The 16,183-nt window shown below is 40.0% G+C and overlaps 1 protein-coding gene across 1 annotated transcript in view; it reads right to left on the bottom strand.

Annotated features, from left to right (window-relative positions):
* col15a1b (collagen, type XV, alpha 1b) overlaps positions 1-16,183 on the bottom strand; it is a 49,580-nt gene that overhangs the window by 3,939 nt on the left and 29,458 nt on the right. The window contains exons 11-39 of the mRNA XM_062405356.1: positions 16,154-16,180; positions 15,988-16,050; positions 15,794-15,871; positions 15,592-15,654; positions 15,346-15,495; positions 11,418-11,471; positions 11,254-11,289; positions 10,972-11,109; positions 10,792-10,851; positions 10,679-10,714; positions 10,098-10,139; positions 9,773-9,835; positions 9,233-9,268; positions 9,044-9,127; positions 8,417-8,482; positions 7,973-8,008; positions 7,632-7,694; positions 7,355-7,444; positions 6,829-6,864; positions 6,595-6,648; positions 6,235-6,291; positions 5,630-5,689; positions 3,219-3,300; positions 2,969-2,994; positions 1,955-2,053; positions 1,708-1,852; positions 1,508-1,572; positions 1,246-1,377; positions 941-1,039 (exon numbers count right to left, since the gene is read on the bottom strand). Of these exons, the coding sequence (XP_062261340.1) occupies positions 941-1,039; positions 1,246-1,377; positions 1,508-1,572; positions 1,708-1,852; positions 1,955-2,053; positions 2,969-2,994; positions 3,219-3,300; positions 5,630-5,689; positions 6,235-6,291; positions 6,595-6,648; positions 6,829-6,864; positions 7,355-7,444; positions 7,632-7,694; positions 7,973-8,008; positions 8,417-8,482; positions 9,044-9,127; positions 9,233-9,268; positions 9,773-9,835; positions 10,098-10,139; positions 10,679-10,714; positions 10,792-10,851; positions 10,972-11,109; positions 11,254-11,289; positions 11,418-11,471; positions 15,346-15,495; positions 15,592-15,654; positions 15,794-15,871; positions 15,988-16,050; positions 16,154-16,180 (2,040 nt within the window). The remainder of the gene's footprint in view (positions 1-940; positions 1,040-1,245; positions 1,378-1,507; positions 1,573-1,707; positions 1,853-1,954; positions 2,054-2,968; positions 2,995-3,218; positions 3,301-5,629; positions 5,690-6,234; positions 6,292-6,594; positions 6,649-6,828; positions 6,865-7,354; positions 7,445-7,631; positions 7,695-7,972; positions 8,009-8,416; positions 8,483-9,043; positions 9,128-9,232; positions 9,269-9,772; positions 9,836-10,097; positions 10,140-10,678; positions 10,715-10,791; positions 10,852-10,971; positions 11,110-11,253; positions 11,290-11,417; positions 11,472-15,345; positions 15,496-15,591; positions 15,655-15,793; positions 15,872-15,987; positions 16,051-16,153; positions 16,181-16,183) is intronic.

The raw sequence follows: 16,183 nt of genomic DNA on the forward strand, positions 1-16,183 counted from the left end.
ACAAATTGATTCATCTATTATTTTAAAGACACGATCATATACAGGATTTATAAACGTTTTGAGCGTGTGTGTTTATTTCAGTCTTTCAGCCTAGAGTCCATTCCCAACCTGTGGGGACCGTTTCCTTGTCCTGTGTTGATGCTCTGGAGCTACTTCCGAATTATTATTAGTAATTAGTGAGTCGTCCTCAAATAGTTGTGCGATATACTGTCACTTTTCACTGTTTGTGTGCAGAGCTTTTTGTAAACAGTCTTTGGTGCAGAGTGAAGTCAGAAAAGTTTGTATTCATCCTACCTGGTTTGTCTGCAGTGACAAATATATAACTGAGTTAGCTTTGTTACTGTTCATGTGTGTATTTTACATACATTGCCCCACTTCCCACTGACTGCTACAGAGCGCTCTTTGCCAGTTTATTCAAAGTTAATCAAAATTGAAAGTACCACATGTTTAAATCGTAACAAACTTGGCAGAGCACTTCTCTGGGTAACTAACAATAAAATTATCAAGTGTGAAGCAGATAATAATGATATTAATAATAATAATGACAGTATTTGCATAGCACTTATCTAAACAAGGTTACAAAGTGACGTATCGATTGTAATTATAGATTTTCTGTTCAGTCCGAATAAAGAGCCAAATCATAACATAATATGGTCAAGACCTTAAGTTTATGGAGAAGATGACCGCTTCTGTAGAAAAGAGCGCCTCATTGTGGCATCTCCTCAGAATATTTTCTGTTTAATCTTATCACACTGATGATTTAGTTTGTGGGAGGTGAAGGTGCATTACTGATGATCTTGTCTTGTTTTAGTGGATTTAACTTTTCCAACTTTTTTTTCCTACGTTTTTTCAAATAAATTAGAGTCATTAAGTCCATACACACATAAACACTATGTGTGTGTGTGTGTGCCAGTGCGTGTGTGTGTGCACGTGCATGAACCTGGCTGTGGCTCCGTTGTGGTCTGCTATATTCTCCAGATACGCTGAGCGTCTGAGAATCTGCTGAGGAGGAAGGTCCGTGATGGAGCAACTCTCCGAGCTGTAAGACGAACGCACACATACACAGACTCTGGGTCAAATACGCTTATAAGCAGATGGGTACTTAACATGAATGTTGCTGATTTTATTGTCTAAAAAAATACCTATGTACATATGTGTGTTCATGGATGATAAAGTATTGATAAACAGAATGGGAAAGTCCAACATCCAACCAAGCAGAATCATGTCCGCCCACCATATTCCCACCTGGATCTTGCGCCAGCTGCTCCGCCGCTTGATGTACAGCTCTCCTCCTCTCTCAGAAACATAGGCCAGGGTTCCTTCTGGAGCCCGTTGACTCTCTCTGATCAGAGCGTGAGTTGATTTATAGACGGTCACCTGTACACACACAACACCACAGCATCAGAGCTGTAACTTAATGACAATTATGAAGTTATCAATCGCTTTAAATTGTAGTTTTATCATTTTTTCTTTTAAGCAGGTTGGAACTTAAAGCGTGTTTTGGTACCAGGTTGCCGGATCCTGAAGATCCTGGTGGACCGGGAGGACCAGGAGGGCCAGGTACGCTGTCAGCTGATGACAACACATAAGAGTTACATCTAACATCTTAGTCAGCTTTTACTCATACACTATATATGTACTGAATTTGATCTAAAACATTTCTTAGTAGAGATTGAATATTTCACCATCTTTCTCTTTTATACATACCAGATCCATATGGAGGTGCAGGTCCCGGAGGGCCAGCGGGGCCAGCGGGGCCTTGGGGGCCGGGTCGCCCGAACCCAGGGGCTCCAGGCACGCCAGGAGGACCTACGGGACCCTGAGGACCCACGATGGACTCACCTTTTGGACCCTACAGGTTCAGAAATACAATAATAACTTCAGAAAAACTGTAACTCAGTAATGAGGTTCTTATAGTACCGTCAGGACGGAGTTTCTAAATATCAGAACTCACCACAAGTCCTGACCTGCCAGGCATTCCCGGAGGACCAGGCCCAGCGGTGTCACCCTTTTCTCCCTTTTCACCTTTGTTCCCCTGATTTCCTCTCGCACCCTGACAGAAGAGACAACAGAGATCAACCACAGTACCACTGAGCAGAGGGATGGAAGTGTCAGGAGCTTCTTTCAGTGGCAGTGATGATATGGGTATAGATCACCCATATTAGCAAGTAAAATGTAGTCATTTACCTTTTTAGCATTTATTTATTTTTGGCCACCTCTGGGAAACGGAACAAGCTGTACCATATAAAGTTGCTGTCTTTATTTTGTAAACAAACAGTAGACTATTTCTACTTGTAGCAGACATTGATCATAACTGTGTCTCGTCAGCCAATAAATTAGAATTTTATTTTTGCTCTATTTTGGCCTCCACCATCTCTACAGGTTTAAAGTCATGCTTAAAAATGTGATTGTTGTTGCTGTTTTGAATGAGGCACTTCAGCTGAAAACTGGTGAACTGAAGTGGATCTGAGAAGTGAGACTAAAGTATTAAAGGTAGATGTAGTAAAACCAGAACAATGAGCTGAATCATAATGAGAGAATCTATAGAGCTGGAGTGGAACGGCAGTCATGTGACATTTCTCTGTGCAGGTTCATCTTTCGTATTGTTATATAACTACCTAAAATTACAGAAACCATCTTTGGAAACGTATGTACTTTGAATATTTAGATGGTCCATGGCCCATCCTCTTACATGGCACAAGCAGGGTTTATGACATTTACTGCAGCCAGACACCAGTTGGATATCAAGGCAATTTCCATTTTGATGAACCGCATATGATTCATTGCTTCAAATGACCCCTTCCACATTACATTAAATATTCTTGTTTAACATAATAATATTTTCTATGTAAAAAAATGTATAAGTTTCGCTATAATGTTACAAAAAAACCTCACTCTTAGATAAATTGTTGACACAAAGAACAAGTTTAAACTCTTCAGGAAGTTTATAGAGTAAATTAGTACTCACCACAATTCCATCCAGAAATCCAGATTCTGAGATGAAACATGACATAAATAATACATGTGTATAATTATTTAGGATTTCAAAAAAGAGTTTATTACATAGGAGGTTGCAATTAAACAAATAGTTTGAATTCCCATATGCTTTACTGTTTCATGTAAAGGTACTGGTACTGTTTGATTGAGCATCATAGTGTTAATCACACACAAAAGTTGTGAGTGAGCAATTCGGAACATTAATGATGTAGAGCTCTTACCAGATGTACCTGGCTCTCCAGGCATCCCCTCATCTCCTTTGTCACCTTTAGCTCCAGCTGAATCTCCCCTTGTCACTGACTCCTACACACACATACATGCTCACTAGCATCAGATGGATACTATACACATATGCACAAGTACACAAATCTGCGGACTGCTGAAAACATGGATTGAATTAATTGTGTAAGTAAAACATCTGTACAGAATGTGTGACAGAACAGTATAACTTGGGTTATAATAAAAAGCAAAATATTCAAAATATTATATTATATTCAAACATTGCTGTCAGCACTGCACACCAACACCTGTTACATACAAGGGATGCATGCTATAGACAGCTGCACGTATACACCCTCCACCCGTCTGTACAAAGTTAGGGATTAAGGTGAAAGCAGGGCTGGGTTATTAGCAACATGGTGAATGTGAATGGTTTCCTTGTTTCATCACAGGGGTTTTACAGAGTCACCATCATGGAAGTTCCTGTTAAACCACACACTGAAGACTCCAAGTAGCAGCCGACACTTAGCCCATAGAAACTGATACTATGTCCTGTGGCCTCACATCAATGAACCCCCACTGGATTCAATCTGCTGTCTAAAAACACACTAATCAGGTGCATGTACCGAGCCAATTTATTGTCACCAATTAACCTCAACTACATGTCTATGTAGGAAGCCAGAGAGCAACATAAAAATTCCAATTGGTCAAAGAGTATGAGCATATTTAATCAATAGCTATGTTTCCCTTTCATCATACTCTTCCTAAACCTAATAGAATATTTTTTAGCATGGGGTTGACAAAACCTCCATACCCAAGAAGATTTCATCTATCAGTGGATGATACAGGATCTATGGAATCTATTCTATCTGGTTCTATTCAAGTCTGGATTCGCCAAAGATTATTTCCCCATGGTTTAGCAAAGGAGAGGATTTTCTGTGATGAAGATGAAGTCCTGTGGCCCGACCCAGAGGCAGAATGCTGACGCAGAATAAATGATTGGTATTGCTTACTTTATAAAAATCATACCGTTTTTTTTTTGCCGCTGGTTTTCATGTTTACATTTAAAGGTTTAAATCAGTGCAGGAACAGCTCCAGTAAATACTTTTATTCATTTCTCCATAAAATGTTTTTTTCCATCTTTGCTCAGAGTGCATTGTTTTGCATGTACTCATGTGTTATTATTGTGAATGTTATTTGATGGCAGTGTTTGGTTGTGGGTAAAGATAATTGATTGTTTGATTTGCAACACAAGTCAAAGGTTTTGTGAGTGTCCCTTGAGTGTTTACTGTTTACTGAGAAGAGCAGAGGAAGTTTCAGGAAACGTGTATTAGAAACTCAGAAAAGATGGTCAGACACAAGGTTGTACAGCTGAACCCAGAAAACCCAACACCACGAGCACAGGGAGTTTGACTTATCACACTTTCAGTACAACTGATTAAGAAAACAGCTTTTCTTTGGAACAAATACCAATTTAAAACTTATCGTAGCCAAGATTTATTTATGAATACATTCTCTAGTTTCCTGTTTGAACCAGTTGAACTGAAAGTGATTTGGCACCAACAGGGATTAGATTCAACTTTTTATTTTTCTCCTCCCTGTCAGAGTTTCATCCAGCTTCCTCTTCCTGGAGATGATGAGGAGAGTAAGGACGGACGGGGCAATAGCATTTGTCCTCAGTGATCTTAGTGGATGCGTTAAATTAATGGCCAATTTACAATAGCAGGTAGCTAATGAATCTTTTATCTCATATCTGGCAACGACTTACAATCCACTTAACATGTAGATCTGTCTTGAATGATGGAGAATAAGCTGCTTACAGGACAAATGTTAATGCCTGGTGAAATGAGCCAGACCCACAAACATGGAGCCTTTACCAACGATCATTAGGACGCAGGGAGAGCAGAGAGGGAGGGGAGGAGAAAAATGAGAGGAGGGGAGGAATGGGCTGCTGTTTGTAGCCCAGACCAGAGAGCTGCCATGCTGCTACACCCGCACACCAGCAGAACCACTGATGGTCAATCTCAGTCTGAAACTGACCAATCAGGTGGTCCAACTCACACTTACTATTCCCTTTTTGCAGTGCGGTCTGGGGCGCACGGGGAACACTGTCTTTAAGGATTCAAAGAAGAGCAGCAGAGTCAGACTAAATAGAAGTTTTAAAATTTCAATTCTAGTGAATCAACCTGTGTTAGGATCTTTATGCGTTTAAAAATAACTAAAAAACATTTAAATATAGTGGTGCTCCACAGACTGACACTTAATCAATTACATTTTTACGTTTTAAATGAGATTACAGCGTCAGTAAAATGATTCCATTGACTGAAGTTACTTTGGAGAATATCCCCTAGTGAAAATGAAAAGCTTCTAAAGTTTATCAAACTGTTATAGTGTGTATAAGGTTCATACTTACTCCCTTGAGACCAAGAATTCTTCCTGGAATTCCAGGTGGGCCGGGAGGACCTGGTGGTCCCTGAGACACAGAAACAAAACCCTGACATATTATCGATCTATAAAGTTGAAGGGATTTTTTTCCTTTTTAAAAAATTCACAACACAGAAGCCTTTAGAAACAGGGAAACAAAGACAGATAGACGTAAACAAAAGTGGAACAAAGAAAAAACAAACAAAGCAAACGACAAGATAAAAAGAAGGAGGAGTCAAGTTCAACAAAAACATCGTCCAAAACCCCTTTTTTAAGATACCTCTGCTAGTAATTGAGCTAAAGAGACAATCGAAAGCTTACTATACCTGATCAGACTATTGCTCCAAATCATAAATTAAAATCATGAAGATGTCACAATAAAGTTAGTTAATGACATGAACATTTTAAAAACAAGTATACAAGACGTTCATCTGATGAAACTAAGTCCAATATTCACTGTCTGTCAGCTCTGTTTTGAACTCCTCCTGCTCCTGGGACAAATCTCTGGCTGCTGTCTGACTGGCTCTGTCTGCTGTTGGGTGCTGAGCAGGTAATGGACAGAGAGTCTGTGGGGCTGACGGTGCTTTGTCTTACCTGCAGGCCATCAGCTTCTCCTCTGTCTCCTTTCCTTCCAGGCAAACCAGGTCGCCCCTATAGGTAGAGAAAGAATGAAATCAGTTTTAGTTCTCTGTATAAATGCAGAAGGCATAATTTGAAAAGCCAAGCCGACAAACCACTCAAATCATCATCAAGAAAAGTTTTCCCAGTTAAAAGTCGCATTTAAACACAGTGAAGTGAATAAATAGAAAGATCGATTTACAGAATAGGCTTTTTCAACACTGGGTCTATTTATTTTTTTCATTAGCTTTTGACAAGCTCCTTAGAACACTCTCACTGCCGATGGGTTGTTTATTTTCTGACGAATACACATGCAGATAAACAGAAGCCACTCACCGCCCGACCAGGGAAGCCATATTCTCCCTTTAGTCCTGGCGGTCCTATTGGGCCCTGAAATAAACACATAAACACTGTTTGTGCACTTCAATACAATCACTCATCTACTTAATGAAGTATTTAAAACAAATTAATCAATAAATTAAAAAGTTCCTAAAAAGATGTATCATATATTATTTTATATGATATTATTATTTAGTTAAGTGATGAAACATGTAGATATTAATGTCTCACCATAACTCCAGATGGTCCTTGGTACCCACGGTCACCCTACAAAATACAAGACAGTTCAGATGTGAGATGAGAATACAATGATTATGTGGTGTGAAGTGTTTTACAATGATAAACTTTATTATATGAACTTCACTGAGCTTTAATGTATTTATTGAAACTTAAGACCTGCATTAATATGTGGTGTTTAGATCTTTGTGTTTCTGTTATCATTATATTTCAATAGTCGGACTGACAGTGACTTGAAGAACAGTAAAACAGGTCCTTTTGACTAATGCAGCATTGCAGCTGTGATTCATAATATTCCAATTCTACTGTGGAGTTTGATGGAATCGTGTTAGTGCAGGCCGACCTGGAGTCTTTCTTACTGTCCAAAAGGTGTCTGGTGTGCAGATTAAGAAGAAGGGACCACCGATGGAGGAAACCGAATATGAAATTACTGAATGACTGCGCAGCCATCTGACCATTGTAGTGAGGCTCAAATCATCGGTAAGTAGTGGAGTCATTTACGGGTGAAGGGTCCCTTTACCTTAATGCCTTTGGGCCCTTGGGGGCCTCTCGGTGCAGATAAGAGAGATCCATCAGCAGCAATGGTGACTCCTGCCTCTCCTTTTTCTCCCTGTTACAGGAGCAAAGACATTTAATGTCCAAAACTTTTCTGCATTTACAGACACTCTGTTGTTTCTTGTTACATGTTGGAGGGGTTTCAGTGTTTATTCTTCAGTAAACCAAATACTATTAGACAACGTGATGGCATGCTATCTATCCTAGTGCACATTTTGATTTGCAGCTCACTGATCACTCACCTTGAGTCCTGAAGGCCCCTGGATACCCTCCGGACCTATGTCTCCCTTTGGTCCTCTGGGGCCCTGAAAAGCAACGGCAGTGAGGCACAGTTGAGACTTCAAACCAGCATGATAATATTTAAAAGAATTTCCAATAATGTAAATTAAAATTATTACATAATTCCTTTCCATGGTAAAAAAAAAACATTACAGTAGATCTGCTACCTACCCAGTTTAGCCAAATGACAGCAAAGGTAAAATAAAATAAAAAACAGTGTTACATTGCAAATAATATTGTAGAAAGTGTTCAACTGGTGATACACATGCTCAGCGTAAGTCGTAATGTAGCAAGCTGCTCTTACAGGAAATCCAGCTCTGCCTGGCAAGCCTTCAGAGCCCTGCAACACGGACACATGCAACACACAGACACACACATTCATATGCATTAAGACATGCAGTCACAACATACAAGCAAAAGCAGCACAGCAGGATTAATGTCAATAAATGAGAAACCTCAAACAAAACTGCAGCTCCAGCATCAAAAAGGATAATGTTACAGTGAAGTTTGTTAATGAAGACGATTCAGCAGCTCATTTAGCTCTGCTGTAGTGGAAATGACTGTAAAAGTATTTTATAATAGTTTAATTAGTGTATATATAAGTAGCTGCAGTCAACATAGTCTTTTTGTTATGCACCTCCTGTCTTTATTATCTGTAATCTGTAAACTTCGGAAATTGTGAAACGAGGCAGCAGGGAACATCAGAAAATACTTTGTCTCTTTGCGTTGACAGTTTATTTCTACACACCATGGGCCCCGGTGGTCCTCTGATCTCTGTGAAGTTGAAAATTCCATCCGTAACGTTGAGGAGCAACTGTAGACAAAACATACGCTGAGTGAGTTGGAGCGCTGTGAGCTTGTTTCACATGGTTAGATATTTGTTAAATTCACTAAACAGGACTTGAAAATGGATTTGGCTCCTCATGACAGCTGTGAAATCAAATCTGTGGTTTGTACTGTCATCTATCACGTTACAATCCATTATCAACTGCAGACCATAACTCCAAACACACTATGTGCTGTGGTGCTTGAGTCCAGACAGCACTCCTCACCAATCACAGACTGGGGCAGTTCTCCCCTCTGATACATTTGAATCTATCCTATAATACTCACAAACCACAATGCGGTTCATCTTGTGAGCTACATTGAACATGGTTTGTTCAACCTTATTCTGAAAAAAATCAAGGTCCTAATCATTTTGCATTGTAAAAATATTTCCATGATTTTACATTAAAATAGAAGTTGGTCCAACTAAAGACAATACTACCAACATTTAAAGCTGTTATCTCTGATGCTAAGTGGCAATTCAAACCCTGGTGCCCAAAACAAATATTTTTGTTATGTAAACCGTGTATGTGCATATATGTGTACATACATCCTGCAAATTAAAACTAGGTCCAGGCAGTCCCGGAGGCCCAGGTGATCCTGGGATACTGAGTCCATCAGCGCCTCGATCGCCCTTCAGGAGGGAAAACAGACTTGTCAGTCTTACTCTATCAAAATAAAAGGTAAATAAAGGGTAGAGCATCCGAATGCTGAAAAAAGTGTGATATGCTCAACAAACCTTTGGTCCATGATTTCCCTTTTCTCCTTTCACCCCCTGTTTGTGAAGGAAAGAGAAATACAAAGTAAATGTGTTAGCAGCCATCCTATGCAGTAGAGAATCTAATTAATATTTGTATACATATGATCACAGTCAGCTTGGAACATTAATTGTTTTTGTGAGCTCAACGCAGCTGGTTCAGAGCAGTAAATGCACCATAGTGACTAATTAATAAATTAAGAAACACATGTCAACAGTTTGACATGGTACATCAGCTACTATCTACCAAAACCAGCTAATAGTTTCCTACTAGTAAACTTCCTTGCTACATTCAAGCTGTTTTGGTCATTCACATGGCTCCTTCCGGTTCCTTAATGATGAATATACCTAATGATATTCAAACTACTGTACTAATTATTCAGGGGAAATAATATAGCGTACTAATTTCGTGCCAAACATTTAGCTGTAACATATTGGGGCTGTACCGGTTGACCATAGACTGTATATAAAGATGGACAAGAAGCCAAATGATCTGAATTGCTCCCTGGTAATTTCCCTTACCCGAACTCCTGGTAGTCCAGCAGGACCCTGGAGACCCTCTGCTCCGGGGTCTCCCGGTTCTCCCTGAAATCACACATAGCATGAGGAGTGGCAACCTCAGTCAATGCTTCTTGTGCAAACAATCGGTTCACAAAGGTCTAGAAATGCTTATGAATCACTCGCCCTTTGTATCAGTGAACCCTCAAAATCATAAAGAATGACAAAACAATAAGAACTAACAATACAAACCACTTGACGATCAAACATAAAGAGTAAAGACTGAGCGACAGGAGAGGGAATCATATGCTGTTTGAGAAAGAAAACATCAAGTTGAGAATGAACTGACCTTCACAGAGAGCCCTGGAGATCCAGGGGCTCCGTCCTCACCCTACAGAAGACATGAGGGAGTATCTTAAACCAGTGAACGAGAAGGAGCAATGAAATGTGTACATGAATATTTATTTAGCATTTTAACGAATAAAGTCAAACTAAGTAAGAGGAGAACCATATATAAGGTATTAATTTATGACTGCCTGATGCATTGTGTTGATGAATTGTTGAAATTGTACTTCTCATCAGTTTTAGTAACAAGGAAATTCTGTTTATTAAACCACACAAGACTATAAGAGGAGGCCACCTTTGTGCAAACTGAATTAGCCGCTAATGGACAAATATAAGGGTATTGCTGGCTACTACACCGATGCTGCAGGATGTATCCCTCTGGCAGCTCACACAACTGTCAATCACACCTCTAACTGGGTTTTATATATGAGAGGAGTGGAATTTATTGACATTTCAACTTTATTCACAAAATGCAAAATGAAAGATTGACCTAGAGCATTATCACCTGTTTAAAATATATTACAATAATAGCTACTGTCTCAAGGCTTAACGAGTACTTCTAATCAACCTTTATAAATAGATTACCTTAGGTCCTTGTGGGCCAGGTAGGCCAGGAGGACCCTGGGAGAAAAAAACACAAAAAATTACTGTAAATGATTCAATACGGATAGCATATAATAACACACACACACACTGACCTGTGGGCCTTTCACTCCAGCTCCAAGGAGCATGTCACTCTTCCCTGATCCCTCCATATCCTGACAAAAAAATAATTATCAGTACGACATTTTAATGTTATTTGTTGTTCTTCTCTTATTGTAAGTCTGTGTGGCAGCAGGGATGTGTATGTGTAGGTGGTAGACATAACAATAGCGCACCTCTACAAAGAATTTGGTTGCCTGAGGTCCCGGGGGTCCAGGCAGTCCTGGGGGACCTATTAGGCCTCTCTCCCCCTGCGGGCCCCTGGGCCCTTCGGCCCCCGGGAGCCCTGGTGTTCCCAGAGAGCCACATTCACCCTGCAGAGAGAAAGAGAAATGGGAAGATTACTATTAGCAAAATCTGCCCAGTTAACATTATCCTTTGATTTGTTCCAAGCTGAAAAAAACTATCTGGGGTGATACACACATGGTGTTTTCATTTACTTTGAGTTAGTACATTACCTTTGGCCCAGGTAGTCCAGTTAACCCTTGGTCCCCCTGATAAAGTGAAGAAAATAGATTAGATCCAGAGAATTTCTGGAGAATTTCACGACTTTTAGCAAAGATGATAACCAAGAGCTTAGCAAGCTCCCAGGCAAGAACCCCATGTATCTGGATGTACACACCTTCTCTCCCCCTGCTCCTTGTAGACCTGGAGTCCCATCCTTTCCTGCTGGACCCTGGACACACAAAGTAAATAAATCAGTGACAATTCACAGACAATAGGCTGGTACAGAAATAGCACAATTTGATAGTGAGCTGTTCATTGGCCATCACTGAACTCAATGATGACAGCATGTCAATGTAAAATAATACAGTGAGCTTCCTTAAGTGATGAGATCATCCATTCCAACACTATTCTGCATCACCTCAACACACCACAATACAACATGCTCGCACTCCAACAATGTTAAGACTTGTGTTGTATTATATATCAAATTCAAATTTTACCAACTGACAGAAATCTTACAACGGAATTGGTTGCATGCAAAGTCATTACTTTTTTTCTGCCATTTAATTAACATTTATTTGTAATACTGAGCTTATTTTGATTCAGCTGAAATGCAGCATGAAGCAATGGCGTCAGGAATTGAAGATGGAAGGATGATATTGTCTCATCACTTAAAAGGTGAAAAGATCAGTGTATTCCTTTAACCAAGCAGGAGCAGACCAAAGTACAGCAATGTTTCTTCCGTGTACCAGGGGCCTCAGATTTCTTTGGTATCACTTTCAGTTCTAAGGAACACCGATGAATTTATGCAGAGATCATTTAAATAAGTCTGTGTGTGTGTGAGAATCTTTAGGCCGTATCTTGGTGACTTCAAATCTCTACTGCCCCTTCTCGCTCAGGTGAAAAGCACCAGATTTTCTCATGTTTTAATGGGCAGATTCCACATTAGAACATTTTCTGGGCAGATTTATGCAGAACCCCTGAGTTTTTGTTTTTATTTCGGATATTTTTGTAGTTCGTGAAAAGAACAATTTAAAACACAACTCTAGCCAGAACAAAGATATGAAATGAATTTGCAGAATTTGCGAACACATAACTTGTGTTTAAAGTTCATGGAGGAAATTACAAATCACCTTTGAGAAAACTTGACTGCTTCGAAACCCGTTCAGACTTAGTGAGTGGTCAATGGCAGCCTCACGTGGCCAAAATGAGTATTACAACAAAAAGTAATGTAACTTTTTTTTTTTTACTGTTTTGCCCAATTTAGTTTATTGTCTGCAAATATTATCTTGTGATGTGTGTAATGTGTAGGCTCTACATTGACAATGTGAGATTATATGTTTTTTACATTATTGAAGAAATCGTTTAATATAAGATGAAATAAATAAAGTTACAAAAATTGATAGAAAAATATGTATTGTCTCTCAGGGAATCTGCATATTCATGCTCTGCTCTAAATAATCAGGTTTATGGGTTTCCCTCTGAGGCCACTCTTCGGTTTGGTCCAACATTTTCTTATAAATAATAAAAGTATTCTCACCAATTCATAAAACCAGAACACAAAATAAGGAACTGTTGTAGGATCGTTATGGCCGTGGTTGAAAGTAATATCACATCAGTGCACCTTGGTAGAGAGCAGCCAACATACAACAATATGCGAAAAGAGAAAAAAAACCTGACCAGAACAAAAGGCAGAATTGTTTCCTCACCATGCTGGAGAAAAAAGAGCATAAGGCAGCTGATGCTGAGGTTATGAATTCAGAAAGTCTCAGGTCACTTCCTCACTGTTCAGTCACTTTGTCATGTAAAGTGAAACTTCATGCTGAAATGTTTCATTTGGTGATGACAACATGCTAACTGGAAGTGAATGAGCCCCAAACGAACAGAGAGAATTCAAGGCAGATCATGTGTGAAGAGTAACACACACACACTCAAACACACACACACACACAGACACACACGCACACACACCTCAGTCACCTGGGTTAAATACAATTTCAGCTGCCATTCAGTGGTTAGGACAACATGGTGGAAGATACTCTACAGTCATTGGGCAGAGCATTGGGGCATGTGGTCTCAATCAAATGGTGATTGTTTATTTTTTCACTTTGCCTCAATGCACTGTCTCCTGAATGTATTTCTGCCTTTTAGTGTTCGCTGGTTTACAAGCAAACCCACGACCGTATACCTCGCCTGAACCCCAAGCAGACCCGGAGACAAGCCCAGACCCAGAGGCCAAACCGGATTCAGAGCTGAACCCAGAGCTGAAACCGGAGCCGAGGTCTGAGCCGAGGTCCGAGGACCACACTGCGCTCAAACCCGACTCATCGGGCCCAGAACCACTAAACCAATCCACTATCATCTGAAATGAGAACGGAGAGGAGGACGAGGTGGTGGGAGGGGAGTCGGAGATGAAGAACAGGGACGACATGAGGGCAGGATAAAGATTGGTGAGGATATTAAGGAGTGACATGTGGGAACAGAGGTGGAGAGAGATGAAACACACAAACACTTATCAAGTGTGATTTAAGAAAAGACAAACTAACAGGAACACTGGAAGTCTGTCAGGTTGTGATACTTAGAGAAGGTCAAACAAACTAATTGACTCGTCACATTCCACATTTGTGATTGGATTACACAGAAAACAGAAATCAAAGTCCTATAATGAAATGAAATATTATTCAAAAAATATTTTATTTCAAAATATAAGGCCTGCTGTTTTGTTACTCTTTAAAAGTTATGTACAAAATGAAATGAAAGTTTTAATAGAATTGGTCTGTTTGTTTGTTTTTGTATTGCAGACGGTGCTGCAGCCCCCTCATAACTACTACTTCCAGCATCCTGGAAAAGGGATAGTTCACAGAAAATGTAAATTCACTTATTATCTACTCACTACTGGGGCGATGGGGGGGTGGGTGAAGTTTTTGAGTCCACAAAACACTTCTGGAGTCTCATGGGTAAACAGAGCTGCAGCCAAATCCAATTCAATTGAAGTTACTGGAGATCAATTTTTCAAACGTAATGAAAATAACAGAAAATAACCTAACATACCTCCATACTGCTCATATGGTGTCAACCAAGTGTTGTCCCCGACATCAAGCTCTCGCCCAAGGGCATGCATGGACTTTTGGGCTTAAACACCACGAGCAGTATGGAGGCACATTATGTTTTTTTTTTATTGTTTTATTACGTCTGAAGAAGGAGTCACCAGTAACTTCAATTGTATTGGATTTAGCTGCTACAATGTTTACCCCTGACACTCTAAAAGTGTTTTTTGTGCACTTGAACACTTCACCCACCCTTCCATCGTCCCAGTGGGGGGTAGAGTTTTAACTGGAAAACAAAAAAAGATTTATAAAAAGCATATACAACTATATGCCTGAATAAAGACACACAATATATAACGATTACGAAGACAAAAGATAGACAGACACAGGTACAACATGACGGGGAAGAAAAGGATTTTACACATAATGTAGTTGTAAGAAAGAAAGCACAACTTTCTACAGGGCTGAAACTTTTAAAGGCAAACTGGAACTTTATTTGTTCCTCATTGGTATTTCTATGTCTTCAGTCTGTGTCAGTAAATCCTCCTCTAATGGATAAGACATCAATATTTGCGGTGTTATTACATTTTAGAAGTGAGTGTATTCCAGTGAGATCAGTTTAGAGATTGTGGTCACAATGTTCAGTTAAGGATAAAAGCTCAGTCAGAAAAACCTTTTGTCTTATCATTTTATGCACGTTTCAGAGAATTTGAAAGCAAATACAGACTGAAGACCTGTACTCAAGGATGTGCTGACATTGTAGAGATGTAATTTAGTTTGCGTCTGCTCATCCTCATCAAAAGGGTGGACTGTCTTTTGATGCAGCATTTGAAACATCATTCGATTTTAAAGCTGTAAATTCAATGAAATGTGTTTGTAGCTCCAAGAGCAGCCTCTGTGTGTCTCTATTTAAAGAACTCATTCAAGAACTGCTAAACGATTCATATCAACAATGAAAATACACCTCTGATCTGCAGGTTTTACCTCGTCCCACATATTTGAAACAGAATCCACTGTAAGTTTAACACGGTATGTCCTCTGGTATCTGTGACTTACTGGTATTCCAGGTTTGCCTGGGGCCCCGTCTCTTCCGGGGACACCAGAGGGGCCGTCGTGACCAGAGGGGAGTCCTTCAGCTGTGTCAGCTGACATGTCAGATCCATAGGCACCAGGAGGCCCTGGAGGCCCTGGTGGACCAGGAGGACCCTGAGAGAAGGAGAAGGGTTGTTTTTTTCAACTATGTCATTTTAAGTATCAGACTATGTCATCCACCTCACTGGTTATTATCTGTTCTTATCTTACCCTGATGAGTTCAGTGTCACTGTCCAAGTCTTCAAAGCCAGAACCCAGAGCATCTGCTCCATACTAAAACACACACACACAGACACACACATGGAGAGCTCTGTTACGCTTCAAAAATCTTGTCGTTCACTCTGACTGCATCAATAAATATGCTGTATTATATCAACACACAAGTGGTAGAACGATGAGCGCTGTTACTTACTGGTACACTGCGTGATCTTGGGGGTCCAGGTGGCCCAGGGAGGCCTGGAGGGCCTGGTGAACCGATTCCCGAGTCTCCCTGTAGGGCGGGAAGCCAAGTGCATTTAGTGTTGAACATAGAAAGTAAACTGTACTTTACACAAAGATAGATTTATGATTAGGTTTTTAGTTGCAACATGGGGGCTTCAGTCGCACCTTGTCTCCTCTTGGTCCAGCTTCTCCATCCAAACCTGGAAATCCCTGAGGTCCTCTCTGACCCTGGAGGTGAAATAAAATCTTGTAATTGTAGTCTATTTATCAACCATTCAAAAAAACCTACTGATGAAGACTGAAGAAGAAATAAGGGGATAAAATAACTTACTGGGTCTCCTGTATCCCCCTTGTTTCCCTG

The sequence above is a fragment of the Platichthys flesus genome, chromosome 14 (genome assembly GCF_949316205.1).
Source record: "Platichthys flesus chromosome 14, fPlaFle2.1, whole genome shotgun sequence".
Classification (NCBI taxonomy): domain Eukaryota; kingdom Metazoa; phylum Chordata; class Actinopteri; order Pleuronectiformes; family Pleuronectidae; genus Platichthys; species Platichthys flesus.